The 23,274-nt window shown below is 37.9% G+C and overlaps 2 protein-coding genes across 6 annotated transcripts; one reads left to right on the top strand and one right to left on the bottom strand.

Moving 5' to 3' along the window:
• Positions 1-905: 905 nt before the first annotated feature.
• On the bottom strand, positions 906-10,583 carry LOC108705312 (cell cycle checkpoint protein RAD17-like). 5 transcript variants are annotated; one of them, XR_005965100.1, is made up of 7 exons: positions 10,491-10,583; positions 7,284-7,384; positions 6,612-6,863; positions 4,262-4,903; positions 3,514-3,634; positions 2,166-2,222; positions 906-1,558 (listed from the first exon to the last, which is right to left on the bottom strand). XR_005965100.1 is itself a non-coding variant. In XM_041580492.1 (7 exons), exons 4-7 carry the CDS (start codon positions 4,274-4,276, stop codon positions 1,312-1,314), a joined length of 432 nt encoding a protein of 143 aa, XP_041436426.1. In that variant the 5' UTR covers positions 4,277-4,903; positions 6,612-6,863; positions 7,284-7,384; positions 10,491-10,583; the 3' UTR covers positions 906-1,311. The 5 variants fall into 5 exon arrangements, 3 of the variants coding, with proteins under 3 accessions (XP_041436426.1, XP_041436427.1, XP_041436428.1); XR_005965101.1 differs by having other exon boundaries at positions 3,514-3,637; XM_041580492.1 differs by having other exon boundaries at positions 4,270-4,903.
• Positions 10,584-10,728: 145 nt separating this feature from the next.
• Positions 10,729-22,950, top strand: ak6.S (adenylate kinase 6 S homeolog). The gene is given in 5 exon segments (NM_001093571.1): positions 10,729-10,790; positions 14,805-14,897; positions 17,081-17,139; positions 19,292-19,437; positions 22,099-22,950. Coding segments are annotated over 5 exon segments (516 nt in total). The 5' UTR covers positions 10,729-10,762; the 3' UTR covers positions 22,289-22,950.
• Positions 22,951-23,274: the final 324 nt, after the last annotated feature.

Below are 23,274 nucleotides of genomic sequence, written 5' to 3' on the forward strand. Positions count from 1 at the left end.
GAGCAGCATTACTTTGGGGGTTTACTGGTATATTTAGATAGACCTTTCTGATAAGGCATACTTAGTTTTAACCTTTCCTTCTCCTTTAAAGCATTTCTGTAATCTCTGTCAGTACTTTGAGAAAGGCCTCTGAAGAGGTCGAAATGTCAGTCTCCAATGTGAATAAAAAGTTTCTTAATTTTTCCTAAGTCCTGATTTAAGTGTCCCATTTTGAAGAGTCAACTGCACTGCAACTATTTCCACATGGCAAGACTTTTGACAGGGAAGCTTCCCATCTTTGCAATTCCTTCCCACGTTCCTGTCAGTATGAGAAATTTACCAAGAGCATAATAAATATCCCACCAATAGGAATGACTCTAGGTTCAGGTTGATTCAATATAAAGATAGCTTTTGCATCCCATTATCTACATCATCTCCTCCATGCAAATATCCCACATCATTTCTTTATGGCATTAATTCTGTAGTAAATTTCCCCCACTACAGAAAATGGAAAATGTGCTGTTGACTTTCAAAGAGAATTTACACCCACAAAATATTGGCACAGTAGTATACTGTGTAACAATTTTAAGCATGTGTTATGTCTAGTGATAACCCACGTCGCATATGGAGAACATGGCATATAAAACATGACATTTTTAAAAGAGAATAATTTGGGATTAAATCTTCTGTTCTAGTACTACACAATAACTCAAAATCAGCCCATGGGTCTCATTTATAATACAATCAGTGACAGGACTGAAACAGACTTTCAATTAACATAAACAGTGGGTTCTATATACATACTTTGATGCAGCTCCATAGGATTTAGGTACAGCTAAGATTTAGCCTATGTTTGGCCTTGTAATAAAAGATAATACAATAAAAGGCCCAATCTGCCGATCCCCAAGTGACTAACGAGGCAACAATTTCAAATGGAGAAAAAAGTATTTATTTACATAGATAAATAGTTCCGAATAGAACTTTATATAAACCTACATTCACATTGTAGGTGTTCCATCTTGCATGTAAAGCATAAATTAATTTACAGCAGTATATCTTCAGCACAACAGTTGCCAATCCACTATTTCTGCAGTGGATATTAAAGCAATTTCTCACACAGACTGGCTCTAAGTGCTATAACAATCCTGCTGCTCCACAAACCAGTTCCTCTCATGACCTATTCAGAACAGGAAGCTCTGCCGTTGTTCCTTCCAAACACTTACATTGGTATGGAGGCTGCATAACTAAACAAAATTTATTAATGAATGACCTGCTAACCAGAAAGTTGCCCCTTAAGTCCAAAGAAGTAAGAGTAACCATTGCTGACAGAGATCAGTCACTGTCATACTCTTCTATCTTTAACTCTTCATCCTCCATAACTGCTTGTGCTGCAACCGGTTGGGGCTGACTGGCCGGCAACACACTTTCCGCTCCTTGAGTGGACAAAAGTTCCTTTGCATTACCCATGGAATTGGCCGTGTCATTCCTTTCTCTTTGCATTTCAGTAAGGTTATCTTCCTCACCACTCTCAGCATTTAGCAGCCCAGGATCTTTGTCTGTGAGTGTTTCAAGTTTCAGCCTGAAAGCAAATAGGAGATTAAGGTGGCCATAGACATAGAGATCCACTCGTTTGACGAAGTCGCCAAATGAGTGGATCTCAACCCGATAGGCCCATATTGAAGTGGGCGATATCGGGCTGATCCGATCATGGGCCCTAGGGCCCAACGATCGGATCATAATGGATCCGATACGGGCAGTCGGATCGAGGGACCGCATAGACGTGGCCGCGATCCAACGGGATTGAAGTGGGCGATATCGGGCTGATCCGATCATGGGCCCTAGGGCCCAACGATCGGATCATAATGGATCCGATACGGGCAGTCGGATCGAGGGACCGCATAGACGTGGCCGCGATCCAACGGGATTTTTTAACCTGCTCAATATCGATGGGGGAAGCCCGTCGGATGACCCCACACATGAGCATAAACTGCCGACTAGGTCTGTTGACAGCTTTTATCGGCCCGTGTATAGACTCCGCTACAGAACAACATATTAACAGAATAATGTAAGCAAGCTCTAATGATCTCATTGATATGAGACAGAACTGATCCTAGTAACACCTACATGTGTAAATTAAATTTGCTTACGTTAGTAAATTTCATCTTTAAAAATTTTGGCCAACTAACCTTGCAAACTGTCTTTTTAATGGTAGCCGACAACATCTTGAATAAATGCAATTTGTGCTGTAAAAGAATAAATCTGTTAATATATTATGGTATGTATATTTTAAAAGAAGATCAAATTAACGATTAGAAAAAAAATTATACAAAAGTTGAAAACACATTACAGCAGGAGTGCCCATACTTTACTAACGAGAGGTCTACTTTTAGCAATGTTGATTTAAATCTTTGTCATTGTGATTTTATTTGCCTCACATCAAAGAAGATCAGTGAAGCTTCACTGATCTACTTTGGTATCAGCCAAATAAAATCATAATGGCACAGATTTAAATCAACAATCGAGTGTGCTGCAATTTATTGGACTTCATGTATGATTTTGGACCTACGGCAGGTAGGTTAATTACTGTTCAGCACCTGAAGTGGATAAAGCACATTGGTCGAGCACTCCATCATTGCGTGGTACTACAGCCATAAAACCATTGTTAGAATTCTGTTCCATGGAAAATATTACTTCAATATTATATTATTTATGAGACAATTTATAAAGTGAATAAAGTACTACCTATTGTAAAATATTAAAAAGGATATTAAAAGTTTTATACAGGTCATGGAACTCCGAGGTGACTTTTAATATCCTCATATTTTCCAACAAGGGGTACTTTATTTATTATAATACACAAGTTTTAGTGAGTCATGTGACAAAAATGACATCACTACTCACTGATGACATCACTAGTCACGGTTTATAAGGATATCATTTACAAAATATTCATGACTTTTTTGTATAATATTGCTATGAATTAAAGCTGTTTGTTGACAGTTTCTTGAGATCCACTGATCCTTAGCTAAAGGTCTAATGGTAGATCCCAATCTACCTTTTGGGCACCCCTGCATTACAGTAATAGCGACTGTTGTGTTCGTTTACTCAAAGTATGTACAGCAGTTATATTTAAACACTGTACATAGTGTACATAACAGCTGACATACAAGGGCTTACAATCAAATGATTTTCAGATGATTTTGGAAGATCACTTCCCAGTCGTGCAAAGGATTTTATAATGAGTTAAATCTGCTGTAGAAAGCCAGCTCTCTTTAATTTGGAATGCAAACAATACACGCAAACAGCTTTACCAAGAATAATATATGGAAGCACACACTGTCCTTTATTCTGCTGTCCTGTTAGTTGCTCAGCATAATATTTATCCAAAGAATTATGTTCACAATAATGAAAACCGTGCATCTTCCCCACTACATGAAAACTATTAAAAAAACAAAAACAGAACCATATCCCATTAATGAAGCAAACGGATGATTAAAAATGGGCTGCACTGTGCCATTAAATGTAAAGCCTTACACGGATTCCTCAATGGGTTTGTGAGCATTGCCAGATAAGGTAACACCTGAGTTTGAAGACAAAGTGGTGAGGAACAGAAGCTTGAGAAGAGAGATCTTGCAGCAAGACAATTTTCTCGGTGCTGCTTAAAAAAAAAAAAAAAAAAAAAAAAGTTAAAATAAACTAAAAAAAAAACATGATCAACTTATGAAGTAAACAGTAACATTATGGGGTTGATTTATCAACATGTGAGAGTAAAACTCACCATAGAAAAATTCACCCACTTTCTGTTAGTTTCTGATTTTTCATGTATTTATCAAAGGGGGGGGGGTGAAGTTCACAATCTGATAAATACAATTCTAAAAATCTCATTGTAATTTTTCTGTGGTGAGCTCTAGTCTCAGATTTTGATAAATCAGCCCCTATATGGTAGAAAAAACAAAAATGCATGTATTGCTCTGTAACACTTCTAGAAAACCAGAATTAAAAAAAATAAAAATAACTAAACCCTAAAACTTAATGTGGCTACAAATATGTCATATTTAATATACTGAATATATTCCTAAAGTTTCAGCTTGTCAATAGCAGCAATGATCCAGGACTTCAAACTTGTCACAGGGGGTCACCATCTTGGAAAGTGTCTGTGACACTCACATGCTCAGTGGGCTCTGAGCAGCTGTTGAGAAGCTAAGCTTAAAGGAGAAGGAAAGGCAAGTTATAATTGGGTGTGCCAAAAGTTAGGCACTCCCAAGTGATTGTGTTTACTTACCGACTTACTTAACATGGTGCTCCTGGGAAGAAACCGAGGCGGGTGCAGTTTTCTGCTGATAGGAGCACAGGACCGGGGTTCTTCCAGTAACCACCAAGGAGCGATCCTCTTCCTGCTTCATCTTTCTGCTTGTGGCTGGGCATGTGCACAGCCAGTTTTTCACATTTGATTTAATTGCATACAACTGAATACTGATTCACTAAAAATCGTTGTTCAGAAAACACCCCAGTACTCAGATGTTCCTGGGAAAGTAAAGACATACCACCGTTATCTTTTTTGTTGAAAGTGGAGTAAATTATTATGCAGGCTGAGAAGGGTTCCCAAACTTTTTCCATATGACTGTTTTGCCCACTTTGGGGTTCTGGAGACAACAAAACACCCGAAATGACCACTTGCCATGGACCACTGTATTAAACTGCAACAGTTTGAAAGTGGATCACTGAGTGACCATGCACAGCAGAAACCATAGGTCGGAACCTCATTGCCTCTATCAAAAACTTCAGGTTGTTCTTCTTGTCTGAACTCCTGCATTAGAGGATTGATCCATTCCTGCACCTGAATCACCATATCTTTTGTAAGCACTTGAAGTGTTGCAGTCTTTCCACAGCCCGGGGGGCCAGTTAGCAATAAAAGATGACCACCCTGGAAACATATAAGAAAAATCAAAAGATTTCCCAACATTCTTCATGAACACTTCTTATTGTACGTCAACAGCTAAGGTTAGCCACACATTGTGGTTTCCCTGCTGACTGAGCAACTGCTAATTCAGCCCCAATTATGTCTGTTGCTACATTTATCTAATCTGTCAACAGGCATATTTTGGCTCATCAATGCATACAATCATATATAAATCTTACACATATAATACAGGCCAGTGAGTGGGCTGAATCAGAGCACAGCAAAAAGATTTACGGATCCATACAAACGTGATTATCTGCAGTTGGGGAGCTTCCCCTTTTATTATACTACCAACAGAATCAATGTTTCGGGGGGGGGGGGTCCCCTTCCTTCATCAGGTAATGTAGCATATTTAAAGAGAAGTGACAAGAATTTCATGAGCATTGCTTTTAGCTATGTCTAGAGTCTTTGCCACTATGACATTATCCAAGCATATTTTTCATTTATGATTTGAGCTAAAATATAGTTATGATAAAAGGAAACTCTAAAAATAGCAGAAATAAAGGTGGAAAATTAAAGTAAACACCGACAGTAACCCTTTATTGTGCCACGAGCAATAAATTCATAAACAAAAAAGCCCGGGAGCCAACAATTGCAAATTTGCGCCTGGGCAGTAACCCATTGGAAATTCAATAATTTTTTTGCTTTTATTCTTAAACCGTCAGCTGGATGAAAAAAACGTAACATTGATTGCATGCAATAGGTTACTACTAAGGTGTAACTAGTCTGTTAGAAACCTGCCTGTAAAGCCTGTAAATATGCTATTGCTGTGTCACACATTGGAAACTTACATATATGCAGTGTGCCAACTTTAAACTCAAAATATAGAGCACATTTTTAAGAATCCAGTACCAGACCTGCTTCTGTGGGCTGTTCTCCATGTGAGTTTTTTGAGCCAGGCCTCAAACTCTTAAACTTTTATCTTATGCACAGCAAGCTCTGCCTACAGAAGGATACAAGGAAACGTTGCGCTCTGTTTATCATTTTGCCACTATGATCAGTGTTTATAAACATGTTACTGTTTGAATTATTACTGTATGTCAGGTCTTTGCCAGCACATAAGAGACTTTTTGCTTCTTTCCAAACCTCTAAATGCTCCCCACCGTTTAAAGAAGTTTACTCAATGTACCTTATTTAATTAATCAATCACTGCGGTATCATAAATCACAAAATTGTTTATATAATCCTAATTTCAATTTTTAAATCTCAATTGTACCCTAACCTAACCTTTAATTTGTAAACTCTCATGTGTAGGGCCCTCTAATCCTATTGTACTCTGTAAACCCTTGTTTGTTATTCAACATTTATTCTCCGTTTGTTAGAACTAAGGTTATTACGTAACTTGTTGGTGCTTTATAAGTAAATGATGATGATGATGATGATGATACCTCTAGTATTCTCTATGATGCTATTTCAAGCTTGCAATATTCAAGTTTAGCACAACGAGAGGCAGTTTTAAGTTGTTTCCCAAAATATCTGCAAACTAAGCCAAGGTTGCTTATTCCTAGGTATTCTCATAATATTATCCTTAGCAAACTGTACACACATGCACAATAAAAAAAAGTTTAGCTTTGCTGCATCATTTTGCCGTCTGGCTCAAGCTGTAATAATCAAAAGCTTAGAATGTCTCTTGTCAATTTAAATTATTGTCACATATTGCAGTGTTTTCTACCTGAACTTCTGGTCTGTATTTATCAATCCAGGGATCATTTTGGGTGTAGTCAGAAGTATGTTGGTTTTTATCATTAGGATGGTCTTTGGTGAATGGATTTGTTCTCTTCTTTCCCTGTTTGTTCTCTAAAGAAGACTCATTATTTCTTTGTACACATATTTTAACAGTTCAAGATGTCTGAAATGAAGAGGACGAATCTTTGCTTGTGTTTCCAAAGATGTCTTCAAAAGACGGCTCAACCCAATCAGTAATCTACACAGAACACAGACATTTACATATCTATGCAAATATATTGGTCAGGATTCCCTTTACGGCAGAGATACACAGGCAGATTTGGGGAGATTAGTCGCCTGGTGACAAATCTCCTCTCCTTCGGGGCGACTAATCTCCCCGAACTGCCTTCAAAGTTTCAGGTGAAATCGGAAACCGAAGCGCTCAGAGTGCCATCCCGCCGTCGATTTTCATTCTAGCCGGTGGGAAGGCAGGGGAAGGCAGTTCGGGGAGATTAGAGAAGAGGAGATTTGTTGCAGGGCGACTTACCACCCTGAATCTTCCCTGTGTGTCTCTGCCCTTAAAATAAGCCAAAATAAACTAAGCAAGAGGGGAGAAATCTTAAGGCGTTACTATTTACATGCAACAAATAAACAGGGCCTGCAATTGAGATTCTCTTACCTTAGCAGAGGTTACCTTCCTTCTGCAAGATGTTTTTGACATTATCAAAGTGTCCTATTCCCATCAGCTCAACAGATGACGACATATAAAATATGCTGGTTCTACAAAAAGAACATGGTTATTAAGTGGGAACATGACTGCTGCTACAGTACTTGCAAAAGCAGCCATGGCTAGTTTATTATTTAAATTCCAGAACCCACCAGCACACCCTGGCCTCTCCAGCATAAGTTGGCCCGGTGCACAGTCAGAAGGGATTGGCAACCCCAATTGTAGTAAGCGTAATAAAAGAAGAACTGGCACTCAGAGTTCGATGCAAGCGGGCAAAGCCCTGCGTGTTTATTACAATGTAACATTTCAGGGGCGGGCCCCTTCGTCTGACGAAGGGGCCCGCCCCCGAAACGTTACATTGTAATAAACACGCAGGGCTTTGCCCGCTTGCATCGAGCTCTGAGTGCCAGTTCTTCTTTTATTAGTTTATTATTTACTCTGTGCATCAACTACAAATAAATCAGCAAGATTTTAACTGAGGCACATGTCCAAAATAAGACCTACTTGTTGAGTAAGTTCCCCAAATGAATGGATCTTTTTGTGATCTGGCAACTACCGTGGTAGGAAAATTAGTTGATTTAACATATCACTGGGATGAGGGGATATGCAGAACTGTTTAAAGGGGTTGTTTACCTTCCAAACACTTTTTTCAGTTTAGTTGTTTTCAGATAGTTCCCCAGAAAAAAATGACTTTTTTCAATCACTTTCCATTATTTATTTTATACTGTTTTTCCAAAATCTAAGTTTAAAGTTGAATGTCTGTGTCTCTGGTGTTTGAGTCTGGCCGCTCAGTAATTCAGGTGCAGACTCTAAACGGTTACAATTTTGCAACATTTAGTTGATACATTTCTCAGCAGCATTTCTGGAGTATTAGCAACTATTGTATCAATTCTAACAGTTGCCTGTAACAGATTCTGCTCAGCAGGGACAAAAATAATAAATGTATAAATTAAATGTATCAATTTAGAACAGTTTACAGGGTCAGCGATTGGCCTGCCAGACTTTAATATTAGAAAAACGGTCACACATAGAAAAGTGGTTGGAAAAAGTTGTTATTTCTGGGGATCTATCTGAAAACAACTACAAATTTTAAGCTTTCCAGCTAACCTAAACAACTAAAGCTTCCAGCATTCCATGAAATCTTTTTTTTTGGTCATAAGATTCTGGGAATTGCAGTTTTGCTGAAAGAGGACATGGGCAGTTCAACCCGTGTAAGAAGTATTACTTAGCAGGGGTTAATTTTACTGTAAGTTCTTGAAAGCAGGCTGCTGATTGCTATGGCTTCTCCATTCCTTGCAGCTGTCAATATCATGCAACTGTTTTGGAGTAGTTACAGTTTGTATATTATTGTAGTGGAGCTACACAAGTAGCAGTGGGACCTGAATTTTACTATTGAGTGCTGCTCTTAGATTTACCAGGCAGCTGTTATCTTGTGTTAAGGTGGCCATACACAGGCCGATAAAAGCTGCCGACAGACTGATCGATAAAAGTCGGCCAGATTGAACTAAAAATCCTGGCGGATCGCGGTCGCATCTGTTCGTTGATGCGGTCCAGCGATCCGACCGCCCGTTACTATTCGTTAGGATCCGATCGTTGGGCCCTAGGGCCCACGACATCGCCAAACGAGCGGATCTCTCCGTGTATGGCCACCTTTAGAGAACTGCTGTCTGGTTACCTTGCCATTGTTCTGTTGTTAGGCTGCTGAGGGGGGGGGGGTGATATCACTACGTGCAGTACAGCAGTAAAGAGTTACTGAAGTTTATCAGAGCACAAGTCACATGACTGGGGGCAGCTGGGAAACTGACAAAATGTCTACCCCCATGTCAGATTTTGAAAGTAAATATAAAAAATATGTTTGCTCTTTTAGGAAACATATTTCAGTGCAGAATTCTGCTAGAGCAGCACTATTAACTGATGCATTTTGAAAAAAACATTTAATTTTCCCATGACAGTATCCCTAAGCCACATAAACTGTACCCCTCCCCAAAGATTGATTGGGGTTGACACAAAAAATGCAGCTATTTGCAGGTAAGCAGGTGGCAAACATTCCCATTACCCATCCATTTACCTAAACTGTAATCACAAAATGATAACACGTGCCTAGTGTGCCATTGCCTTTAGGGTCTCCTTACACGAACAGTGCTGGATACAAAGGTTTCAGTTATCATTATAAAGAAGTGATGTCCAGCTTGTGTTTCCCTTTAAATAAGGATAAAACTAAGCAACTTGAAGTCCTGGTACTGCATGGCAACCCCTTTCAGACAGAAGTTACTGGGAATTTAATTTAAAGGTGTGGTTCACCTTGAAGTTAACTTTTGGAATGTTATAGAATGACCATTTTAGGCAACTTTTCAATTGGTTTTCATTATTTATAGTTTATTTTTTTTAAACTTACTTTTTATTTAAGTTTAGCATTTTGTACAGAATGAGAAAATAAAGTGATATAATATGTATAATATATAAGATAAAATAAAGTCATAGCAATGTTATTTAAACTTTCTATTTATAGTTTTTTTTTGTTTTCTTTTTAAATTAGTTGCTTTATCCCAGCTTCCAAATGGCGGTCACTGACCCCATAAAAAAACAAAACAAAACAAATGCTCTGTAAAGTTACAAATTAATTTTTATTGCTACTTTTTTTATTACTCCTCTTTCTATTCAGAGCCTCTTCTATTCAATGCCAGTCTCTAATTCAAATCAATGCATGGTTGCTAGGGTAATTTGGACCCTAGCAACCAGACTGCTGAGATTGCAAAATAAAAAGCTAAAGAACTCTAAAAATCAGCAACCTCAACTCAAAGGTGAACAAACCCTTTAAATGATGGAGGGATTGGTTAAGCCTAAGTATAAGTCAAGTTGCCAGAAAGTCTATTGGAATGTCAGAATGTGTCACGTAATCATGCAGAACAAGATACATAGAGATAAAAGACAAGAGAAGTTCACTCAGGGAGAACTTGGGAACATCAGCAGTAACAGGAATATGCCCTGGAACCTCTGGGCAAGATCCACCTGACACACTACCAGCACCGGGAAGGATCAGTCAGCAAAGCGAAGCAACTAGACAGCAGGACATTGCACGCTAACGCGCCCCAGCACGTACAAACAGTTATACGTGAAACCAATAGCCAGCATGAAACTTCTATTGAAGTACCAACTCACTAGAGTGACTAGACTCTGGCAGGAAAGTAAAAACTTCAAACAGCATCAGCGCTCACGTTGCGTGGCTTGGGATGTTTTCGTCACATGCCACGACCCACGTACAAAAAGAGCGTATGAAAAGCGCCATCTTTGATACGTGAAATGACGTAACTCCGAGATGACCAATAGGATGATCATATTAGAGCCTTGGCCTGAGAGTTTTGGAGGCGGGATACCACGTGGTACAGAGCGTGTTTGTATGGTATATGTCCTGTGAGCGGAAGGATTACAACATGCGCTCCCCGAATATCCTTCTGACAGGTAAGAAGGGCCTGGTGTCTGCCCATCTATCAAACTGACATCGCGGAATTTATGATTAGCTGTAAGCGATATTGTCGTGTGTTTGTTGTTTGTCACGTGCACCCTGCAGTATGTCACATGGGTTTGGGGTTACTGGCACCGAGTTTGCCACTGTCTGGTGGAAGGGGGGAAGCACTCAACATTCCTCTATAAATCCGGTTGCTAGGGTCCAGATTACCCTAGCAACCATGCATTGATTTGAATAAGATTTTTGATACCACCTGAGTCTATATTTGTAAAATTCTTTTGAGAGTGCATAACCTGTTGTATGGTATATTCATTTGAACAAGAGACTGGATTATGAATAGGAGAGGCCTAAATAGAGAAAGATGAGTAATAAAAAGTAACCATAACAATACATTTGTAGCCTTACAGAGCATTTGTTTTTATACAGGGTCACTGACCCCCATTTAAAAGCCAGAAAAGTCAGAAGAAGAAGGCAAATTATTAAAAAAAAAATATAAAATAAATGAAAAAAATGAAGGTCAAATGTAAAGTTGCTTAGAATTAGCCATTCGGTAACATCCTAAAGGTGCACCGCCACCACTTTCACAAAAGTATCAGGTTCTGGTTGGACTATTCTACTGGGTACATAAAGCTGGATATAACTTCAGCTGGTATTGTTTATTACAGATAGCTTTACGAAGGGGTTGGATGGTGTTTAGCAAGTGAGGGAATACAGGGTTATGCTCATAGTACAAGTTGACCCAGAGATCCCCTCTGAGGCAAATACCAGAGGCTTCAACAGTTTGTTTTTTTTGCCTTCCTCTGGATCAGCTAGCAGTTAGGCAGGATTTTTTATAGACTTTAAATGTTAATTTTGATGGACATGTGTCTTTTACAACCTAACTTACTATGTTCTAATTAGGGATGCACCGAATCCAGGATTCGGTTCGGGATTCTGGCTTTTTCAGCAGGATTCGCCGAATCTTTCTGCCTGGCCGAACCGAATCCTTTAGGGGCGGGGAAGGAAATCGTGTGACTTTTTGTCACAAAACAAGGAAATAAAAATTATTTCCCCTTCCCACCCCTAATTTGCATATGCAGATTAGGATTCAGTTTGGTATTCGGCCAAATCTTTTCGCGAAGGATTCTGGGGTTCGGCTGAATCCTAAATAGTGGATTCGGTGCATCCCTAGTTCTCATATAGATTGTTGCTACCCCTGGCAGCTATTTTAATGGCACAGCCACTAACAGAAATATTGTGCCCCAATAAGTCTGCTAGAGTCAGGGCTAGCACTACTGTGATGCATGTTTTCAGACTCTGGTGGGTGCCCTCCTTGCCAACTGATTCATGACCGCACTGCTTTCATTTATCAAAAGTGCCACTGTCTTCTATATACACAAATGAATAAAGTTTTACTCTTGTTGCTCAGAAGTATAACAAACCCTTCAAAGATTAATGCATTGCACACAGACTCAATGGGAAAACTGTAACTGAGTAACAAAGAATACATGGCTTTGACAACAGCCCGGCCCCTGTGTTTTGGGCCTGACTGCTGACACAACAGTCTTCATGTAAAGCTGCTTACCGTCAGTTACTACAACACTGCTTTTATTGCTGCTCAGCACTGCTTTTCACACTGTGCTCATTGTGAAAACCCCCAATCCACCCACTTACATTGGTGGTCACAGCTGTACTTTTAAAAGCATACGTTTTGGGGCAAACAAACAAATAACATATTTGGTACATTTTGTAAATTAATGGACAGATTTATCAAAGGTCAAGGTGAATTTTCGAATGAAAAAAATTAAAATTTCGAGCTATTTTTTGTTTACTTCAACTGGGGAATAGAAAAAATTTGAATATCGAAATTTATTATGTACTGTCTCTTTAAAAATTAGACCGACCATTCTCCATCTAAAATCTGCCGAATTGCTGTTTTAGCCTATGGGGGACCTCCTAGAACCTATTTGGAGTCAATTGATGGACTTTGAAAAATCAAAGTTTTTTTTGTGAAAAACTTCGAATGGAATTCGATCGAATGCAATATACCTTCAATTTGTACCATTCGAATTCGGCCGGATACGGACCTATTCGATGGAAAACGGACCTATTCAACCAAAAAAAACCTTTGACTTAATTTCGGTTGGTCTTTTTGAATTTGAATTTTGAAGTTTTTTATAATTCGACCCTTGATAAATATGCCCGAATAAGTAGAACATTAGTACAGGTAGCAGTACATTTTTGCACATGCCAGAATACTATTTTGCTTTTTTCCTATGGTTTAAAGGATACGTAAATAATTGTATATAAAATTGATGAGGGTGCTGTTCTAAGCACTTTTGTCATTTACATTCATTATTTATTTTGTTTCTATTTTAAGATATTAAAGGATACATGTGCTGTTAATATGAATTAATTTTGTTACACCTGCTGGTCAGTTTCCCACCAGTCTGACCACCAAGTAGTCAAGGAAATTATCAGGAGAAAGAAAGATGCTGCTCTGATCTTCTTCTTCTTCAGAAAAAAATTGACAAATTCCTTGACTACTTGGTGGTGCTGTTGTAACAAAATTCATTCATATAAACCATACATGTATATCTTAGAATAAATAATAAATATACATTGCAACATTTCTTAGAATAGCACTCTCATCAATTTTACATTCACTTATTTTAAAGGTTTACTTATCCTTTAAAGATATTGAAATACAATTTAATTGTGCACTGAATTGGCAAATACTTTCTCTGATTCCTGCAGTTGTTGTTGTTGTTTGCATGTAATTTGGCATGGGGTGGCCAAACCTTTGGGTTTAACTGAACACACTTTTATAATGTACTGCAATGAGATTGTTTATTCTGTCATTACACAGAGGTAAGAAATATGAAAGTGTAGATCTGGGAGCTGCATGATCATGTAATTACGGTTTCATTATGTTGTATCAATCAACCCAAATCTAGCCCTCAAGCTGCATTCCTATTAAATGTTTTGAGCTGTCTTGGGGGGGGGGGGGATTTTGAGAACCTCTACTTTAAGGTTCTAATTGAAGATCCAAACATTTTTTTATGGACAAAACTCTCAAATTTGAATTGTAAATTATCCCAACTCTGTTAGAATTTTAATTAGAATTTTGAGATTTATCAAACTCTGGCCCTTTAATAATTCGAATTCGACTATTCTCCACATAAAACCTGGCGAGTTCAATTATAAGTCAATGGGAGAGGTCCAGGGACCAATTTGGACATGTTACTAGCCATCCTGACATTCGAGTTTTTAGAGTAGCTATCTATCCTTTATTTATTATCAGATGAACAATGTGAATCTGCACTAATTTGAATAAAATACATTCCATTTACATTTTTACTTCAAACAACTAGTTGTTTTTGGATAGATCACCAGAAATAACGACTTTTTCCAATTACTTTATATTTCCTGTGTGTCACAGTTTTTCTAATATTCAAGTGTCAAATGTAATTTTTCACCTTCTAAAGCAGCTCTGGGAGGGGGGTCGCCGACCCTGTAAACTGTTCTAAATTGATACATTTAGTTGATACATTTCTTATCTTTGTCCCTGCTGAGCAGAATCTCTGTTTGATTAAAGGCAGCTGTTAGACTTGATACAATAGTTGCTAATACCCCAGAGATGCTGCTGAGAAATGTATCAACTCCATGTTGCAAAATTTGAACCATTTAAAGTCTGCACTTGAATTACTGAGCTGCCAGACTCAAACACCAGAGACAGGGACTAGTAATGTGCGGGCCGGCCCGATACCCACGGGTCGGGCGGGTTTGGGCTGACCTCGCACCCCCATTTACAGGCTGTGGGTGGGTCTGGGTTGAGCTCTTCTTCCTGCTCTCCCCGCGTGCCACCTAGCACTTCCGGCTTCCTTTTTTATAGACACGCGCCTGCTCGCCCTGCCCCTTTTGTGACATCATCAGCGGGCACGGGTCTGTAAATGGAAGTCGGGAGGGCAGTTTAGGGTGAACAACCCCTTTAAGATTTGTTAATAAAACGAGCTTCTGTTTTACAGGCACTCCAGGAGTTGGCAAGACCACACTCGGCAAAGAACTTTCATCCAGAACTGGACTGACGTATATCAATGTTGGTGATTTGGCAAAGGAAGGTAATCAATAACTTTATCTTTGTTATAATATGCTCCTGTATATGTAAGAAAACCTCTCATTATTAAAGCAAATCTCTACTGGTTGCCCTAATACAGAGTAATGTTGCCTGCCAGATGAGAGTGTTGGCTATAACACTGTTATAATATACAATAATATTCCTGGTAAGGATAGTGTTAGTTGTACATTATAGGAAAAAATGAAAAACCCCTAATTTTGTAGGCAATTATGAGTAATATATAGAGTTGCTTTTACATGGTTTCTAAACATTAATATTATTTAAGAAAAAAGAAACCCCACCAAATAGATAGTTACTATATCTATACCAAGTAAACTCAAACCATAAATTGCAAAACCAAAATAATTAATGATGATAATAGTTCATTCATAAAGGTGATGACTAATAAATTAGGTAAAGTGCTAGTGCAAATTAAATAAGGTGAAATCAATCAGTCCGAGGACTGATAAAAAAAAAAGTTGATTATTCCTGAATCCAAAGGGTGTATAACCCCACCAATAGATTCCAATAACACCCCTTAATAGATAAATTCATTCATTAATTGATATATAAAGTGTGATTAATCGAGATAAATTTGGCAAATTGATATAGCAATAAATTACACCAATAAAATGCAGTGCAATAAATAGGCTAAAAAATGAGACTTGGTAATTTAATTAAATGGTTAAAAAGGAAATTGGTAAAAAATGGCCAAAAATTCAATATGGGTTAAAAGGTTATTCGGTCATATTCCAAGAATAAGATTAAAAGAAATTTGAAAAATATAGAGGGTGGAGTTGTCCCAAAAACTAACTGCCTATTTTGTTTCTAAGGCCTGGGACACCACAAAGTCAAGGCAGGACAGGGTAACCGGAGCTGTGGCCTTGTAATTTCGCCTTGACAAAGCTTCTAAGCGAAACGCACGTCGGCGTCCTCTTGAAAATTGATCTCCTTAAGATAACAATTTTTATTCTGAAGAAATATTTCCATTAGGGGAACATACTGGATATTCTTGATGGGGGCAGGAATTTTGGTCTAAATCCTTTGCTTTACCACCTCTTCTATCTTGCTTCCATTCTAAGGGGCTGTGAGTTTGTGGCTTTTTAGGGCTATTTAGCCTCTTTTAACTGTTAGGGCAATTTAAATTACAAGGCCACAGCTCCGGTTACCCTGTCCTGCCTTGACTTTGTGGTGTCCCAGGCCTTAGAAACAAAATAGGCCGTTAATTTTTGGGACAACTCCACCCTCTATATTTTTCAAATTTCTTTTAATCTTATTCTTGGAATATGACCGAATAACCTTTTAACCCATATTGAATTTTTGGCCATTTTTTACCAATTTCCTTTTTAACCATTTAATTACTTACCAAGTCTCATTTTTTAGCCTATTTATTGCACTGCACTTTATTGGTGTAATTTATTGCAATATCAATTTGCCAAATTTCTCGATTAATCACACTTTATATATCAATTAATGAATGAATTTATCTATTAAGGGGTGTTATTGGAATCTATTGGTGGGGTAATACACCCTTTGGATTCAGGAATAATCAACTTTTTTTTATCAGTCCTCGGACTGATTGATTTCACCTTATTTATTTGCACTAGCACTTTACCTAATTTATTAGTCAGCACCTTTATGAATGAACTATTATTATCATTAATTATTTTGGTTTTGCAATTTATGGTTTGAGTTTACTTGGTATAGATATAGTAACTATGTATTTGGTGGGGTTTCTTTTGGAGCTCTCTATAGATGTTCACTGGTCCCGGTTTCAAATGAGGGGTGGGTGTGTCCTAACAGTCCCTGCCAGAAGCACAGTAGGAGGGGGTTCCCTATCAGGTCATGCTATCTGCTGATTGGTTTCTGTCCTACAGTGCAGTGAGATGAGTGCCGCCGGCTCCCCTGCACAGCCTGGGAGTTGAGAAGGGAGGGATCAGTAGGGTTTTTGCAGAAATATTCAATAAATTAGCCTGAAAAACTACTTTTTTAAGCACAATTCTTCTATATCTAAATGAGTATAATACACTGGTATACAGCCTATTAGGTTTATTTAATGTCTACATGATTTTCTAGTAGACATAAGGTATGAAGATCCAAAATGCAATGAAAACTTTTCTATGTTTAGTTCTGCAGATAATCGGACATTGGTAATAACATAAATATTTCATTGTTTTTGTTCTATAGGAAATTTATATGAAGGTTATGATGAAGAGTATGATTGTCCTATTTTAGATGAAGACAGAGTAAGTCTAGAGCAATGCATTTTATTTGTTTCTTTTTACAATGAAGGATGGGTGATGCCCTGGCACTGTATGATAAGTAGTTCTGCATAGTGCTACTTTTTTAACTAATTTGGAAAGTAATCTGCAGATATAATTTGAGGATCCTTTTCCCTATAAAATTATTTGCTATTTCCTTGCAAGTCTACCAGCAATAGAGTATTCAGTTTCAGGAATGTGTCAGGGTCGTGCTAAAAGGGTTACTATGGAATGTAATTATATTATCTGCCGCCTTACTGTTTTGGTATGAATAAACAAAAAAACAGATAAAAATATAGATTACTTGGAATCCGTTTTATACAGGTATGGGTCATGTTATCCAGAATGCTTGGGACCTGAGCTTTTCTTTCTGTAATTTGGGTCTTTAGGCCTTAGGCCTACTAGAAAATCATGTAAACATTAAATAAACCCAATATTCTGGTTCTGCTTCCAATAAGGATTAAATATATATTAGTTTGGATCAAGTACAAGCTACTGTTTAATTATTATTTTAAAAAATAAAACCAATTTGGATTGTTTGGATAAAATGGCGTCTACGGGAGATGGCCTTTCCGTAATTCAGCACTTTCTGGATAACTGTTTCCGGATAACAAATCCCATACCTGTACTAGTAAATGGCAACACTTTTTACAGAGAAAGATACACAATTAATTAGTGTTCTGTATTATCCATATAGTTTTCCTTTTAAAATATGGAAGTCATGGGAAAATAGTTTTTTGTGTGCTTGGTGGATAAGATATTCTGTTATACACATGCTTTCCCATCAAATTCATGAAGGATAGGTAAATGTTAACCTTTAATTCTAACTTACTCTTTGGATTAACATAGTAACAGGCTACTAGAGAAGGGTTTCTTAAGATATGGGTCACAAAAAAAGGCCTTTGCAGTACTGTCTATTGTGGGTCTCTGTGCGATGATTTCGTCCTATGTGCCTGAAAAAAGTTTCTTGGGTAATAAATTTAGTTTCTTGAATGCTTATGCGTGAACGGTCATGTAAGGATGATGCTTGATTGATGTTCTCAAAGGGCATGTAAAGTCTAAAATAGAAAAATGCTAGAAATGCTGTATTTTGTATACTAAATATAAACATGAACTTACTGCGCCACAAGCCTAATCAAACAAATAATTTATGCTTTTAAAGCTGGCTACAGGGGGTCACCATCTTGTAACTTTGTTAAACATCTTTGCAAGACTAAGACTGTGCACATGCTCAGTGTGGTCTGGGCTGTTTAGGGATCGTCATAAACAAAGCTGCTTGGCTGGGGATTAAGGCGGGGGCTCCCCCTGCTGTTCATAAGTATGATGGTTTCCCTGCTCTGCAGTTAGGGACCGTCTGACAATTCCTATCCACAGCAGTAAATGAAGGGAGAATTTCACTGCATACAGTCAGGTTTCTTATAAAAATGGTACACATTTTTAAATTAAAATATATTGGAGATAGGTTTCTTTTTCATGAAAGAAAGTAAAAATGGGATTTAATTTTTTTGCCTTTACATGCCCTTTAAGCACCTGTGCAATTGTCTGCCATAGGCAGCGTGGTAGCTATTCACTAAATGTAAAGCAGTATCTATAAAAAAATATAGCTATTATAGGGGCAGATTTAATCCAAAGTAAATTCGAATTAAAATTTTCAAAATTCACACATTCGAATTGTAATCCCCCTATTGTATTGTAAATTCGAATGTGATATTTATCACATCTAAACCATGGAAACAGTCCTAGTTTGATTATTCGCCACCTAAAACCTGCAGAGTTCATGTACAAGTCAATGGCAAAGGTCTGTTGAGCCATTTGGAGATGTTAATTGCCTTCCTGGCATTCAAGTTTTTTGTTTTGTTTTTTTCAGGAGAAAAACTCGCTTCGTAGGAATCTAATATAATTCAAATTTTCGGGTCGGAACCATTCGATCGAATATTAGACATCTAAAATTTTTCTTAAATAACCTCCCAGTCGAATTGCGAGTATATTGGAATAAAAAAAATTCACATTAATTCGACCTTTGATAAATGGGCATCCCCATGTTGTTCTTTGGGTTGATTTATAAAAATGATTAAAAATTACTGTGTATAGTGTAAAACAAAATGTGATTTTAGTGGTATGTTTTTTTTCCTTGTAGGTGGTTGATGAGCTGGAGGACAAGATGAGTGAAGGTGGAGTCATAGTTGACTATCATGGTTGTGACTTTTTTCCTGAGCGTTGGTTCAACATTGTGTTTGTGCTGAGGTCAGATAATGGCTTATTGTATGAGCGTCTAGAAAGCAGGTAAGGCCCCATTTGGAACTTACTTGGAGAATAAAGTTTTTAGAAGTTTTCTTCTCTGTGTAAATGTATACGCCATTAGAGATGGAAGGTATTAGGGATGCACCGAATCCAGGATTTGGTTTGGGATTCGACCTTTTTCAGCAGGATTCGGCGAATCCTTCTTGCCGCCTGAACTGAATTTGCATCCTAATTTGCATATGTAAATTAGGGGCGTGGAGGGAAATTGCGTGACTTTTTATAACAAATCAAAGAAGTATAAAATGTTTTCCCCTTCCTACCCCTAATTTGCATATGCAAATTCGGTTCCGTGTTCGCCCGAATCTTTCAGGGTGGATTTGGGGCTTCGGCCGAATCCAAAATAGTGGATTCGGTGCATCCCTAGAAGGTATAGAAATACTCATCTAAAAAGTTCCTGATCGTAATTGTCGATGGCCTTGCTCTGAAAGCTGTAAATTGTTTTAGGAATGTACAGTAATTTTGTAGAAGCCTCTCTTTTGCTTGAATAAGCACAAATATAACTTAAAGGCGTGGTTCACCTTTAAGGTAACTTTTATTATGTTATAGAACAGCCATTTCTAATGCTAGTTTTCTTTTTTTTATAGTTTTATAGTTATTTGCCTTTTTCTTTTGACTCTTTGCAGCTTTCAAATGGGCGTTGCTGACTCCCTTCTAAAAAACATGCTCTGTAAAGTTACAAATGTATTGTCATTGCTACTTTTTATTACTGATCCTTCTATTCAGGCCTCTCCTATTCATATTCAAATCTCTTATTCAAATCGATGCGTAGTTGCTAGGGTAATTTGGACTCCAGATTGGTTAAGATGCTAATTTAAGAGCTGCTGAATAAAAAGCTAAATAACTCAAAAACCTTCAATAATAAAAAATGAAAACCAATTGCAAATTGTCTGACTATCTCTACATTATACTAAAAGTTATCTCAAATATGAACAACCGCTATAACTAAAATCTTTTGTTTTGTATTAAAGGGGTTGTTCACCTTCCAAAACTTTTTTCAGTTCAGTTGTTTTCAGATTGTTCCCCAGAAACAGACTTTTTTCAATTACTTTCCATTATTTATTTTTTACTTTTTTTTTTTTTTCAAAATCTAAAGTTGAATTTTCCTGTCTCTGGTGTTTGAGTCTGGCAGTAATTCAAGTGCAGGCTCTAAACTGTTACAATTTTGCAACATTCAGTTGATACATTTCTCAGCAGAATCTCTGGAGTATTAGTAACTATTGTATCAATTCTAACAGCTGCCTGTAATGAAACCCAGAGATTCTGCTCAGCAGGGACAAAGATAAGAAATGTATCAACTAAATGTATCAATTTAGAACAGTTTACAGGGTCGGCGACCCCCCTCCCAGAGCTGCTTTAAAAGGTGAAAAAAAACATTTAACATTTCAATATTAGAAAAACAGTGACACGTAGAAAATAGAAAGTGATTGGAAAAAGACGTTATTTCTGCTGATCTATTGAAAAACAACTAGTTGTTTGAAGGTGAACAACCCCTTTAATTTTAGCCCATGGCACAGGTGGTGTTTTGATCACCACTATATGTGGTAGCAATCCAACTGCTGCTACTGGTGCCGATCACATGAATTGACTAATTCTTGAACCATGAATTTTAAAGGGGAACTATCGCGAAAATAAATTTTATATAAGGTTCCTCATATTGAAATAAGAAACTTTTTAAATACAATCAATTAAATATTCTGCATAATGTCTGAAATAATTGTTCATCTTCACTATCCCTCTCTCAGCATCTGTTTCTCTTTATTCTGTCTTCATGCAGCAGTTGGGTGTCAGATATTCATTGACAGATCCAATATATCTTATAGGGGGCTTCCTTTCCTAGCAGATGTATTAGAGCTCACTCAAATAACGGATTTCAGTACAAACAAACTCTAACAAAATAACTGCCTTTTGCACAAATTCTGCAAGAAGAGAGTCATGATGTCTGGTGATTTTAATAGAGGGAGCTCTAATACATCTTCTAGGCAAAAGGAGCACCCCTATAGGAGTGCTTTAAAGGAGAAGGAAACCCCTCCCTCCTCCCCTGTGTTGCCCCCCCTCCCTCCTCGCCTACCTGTCCCCCTGGGCAAATGCCCCTAACTTGTTACTCACCCCTCTGCGCAGGTCGTGTCCACAGAGTTCACAGGCGCCATCTTCTCCCACGCGGTCTTCTTCCTGCTTTGATTGGTGTCTTCTGGCGCATGCGCAGTAGGAATATTTACAGGTACGGATCTACTGCGCATGCGCCGAATGTCAACTTTGTGACATTCAGCGCATGCGCAGTAGATCCGTACCTGTAAATGCACCAGAAGACGCCGGTCAAAGCAGGAAGAAGACCGTGTGGGAGAAGATGACGCCTGTGAACTCCGTGGACACGACCTGCGCAGAGGGGTGAGTAACAAGTTAGGGGCATTTGCCCAGGGGTACAGGTAGGCGAGGAGGGAGGGGGGCAACACAGGGGAGGGGTTTTGCGCCCAGGGGGTTTCCTTCTCCTTTAAAGTGGTAGCACAAGTGCTTGTCATGGCTGGAAACACGTCATGTTAAGTGCCTGTGCTGCTGCTTTCTAGTATACCTGACTAACTGAATCATGGTTCCTCTTAGAACCCTGGTAATCTGTTTTTTATGTTTTTGTTTTTTGTTCTATTTGAGGGGATACAAGGAAAAGAAACTACAGGACAACATCCAGTGTGAGATATTCCAGACTATTTATGAAGAAGCAGCCGAGTCGTATCAAAAAGAAATAGTGCACCAGTTACCCAGCAATACACCTGAGGATTTGGAGCAAAACATAGAGCAGATCACTCAGTGGATCCAGCAGTGGCTAAAGGATAACAACTGAATCCAAATACATTCAAATAAAGACTTTTTTTATGAGTAATATAATTCTGAAAGGCCCAGTCACATGTTTGTGTATTTAGTTGGGAGAGGTAAGAGCAACAGAACACAATATGATATATATTTATATATTTACAGTAAGAGCAGCTGTATATACTGTATATGACATATTCTGAAAACAGATCCTGGATTTTGAAGATGAATATCATTAATGGAGAGCACCAATAATCCAACAAGTGGAATATTACGGTATTTGGCATTTAGTCTTGATCTGAATGGTAACATGTTTTTTTATGATATAACCTACCTTGAAAAGATATTTAATCTAATGGGTGAACTCTCTCTTTTGTATACAACTGATTACGTTCTGGATCATTAAATAGAACATCAATGTATTTTTTCTTTGAGCTGGTGATTCACATAAAGGCCAATAATAACTGCAGCAAGTACATTCTTCACTGACCCTATTGCAGTACTATAAATTCTTTGTATTAAAGGGACAGTGTACACCTGTGTTTAGCAATAACCAAAAAAATGCATTGTAATTAAAAAAATATATATATACTTTTTTACAAATATGGATCATTTTTGTTTCTACTCTTACTATTGCCTCCTTCCCCTGGATTGTTGCATATTGGTTCTGTATAAACAAGGCCCTCCCTTTTGCATCTGCATCTGTGTTATGTTTACAGGTAAGGAGGAATTCATTATAGAGTGACTGGAGAATAATTAATGATATTCATAAAAACGGTAGGTACAATGGATTGTTAATGTAAATCCTATGTACTCTTGTTAATTACAGGTATTGCCTGTTGTATATATTCAAGCAGGTAGGCTAGAACCAGCCTTCAGCTATTCATAGGATATACACAGTCCTGACAGCGTAGGTTTTAGTCTATTGTATTTGAAAGGCATGAATAGGACAGATTTTGAAGGTGGTTATTAAGGAAGCTACACACAAATAAAAGCTGCCCCTTCAAGACCAAGCCG

This window comes from Xenopus laevis, chromosome 1S (genome assembly GCF_017654675.1).
Source record: "Xenopus laevis strain J_2021 chromosome 1S, Xenopus_laevis_v10.1, whole genome shotgun sequence".
NCBI classification, from domain to species: domain Eukaryota; kingdom Metazoa; phylum Chordata; class Amphibia; order Anura; family Pipidae; genus Xenopus; species Xenopus laevis.

Bases quoted from the DNA above. Each gene is read 5' to 3' on its own strand.
- LOC108705312 (XM_041580492.1), bottom strand. The intron at 2,223-3,513 runs GTAAGGCTTTAC...ATTCTTTTACAG, and splicing joins AAACCCATTGAGGAATCCGT to CACAAATTGCATTTATTCAA. The intron at 1,559-2,165 runs GTTAGTTGGCCA...ATTTGCTTTCAG, and splicing joins TTAAAAAGACAGTTTGCAAG to GCTGAAACTTGAAACACTCA.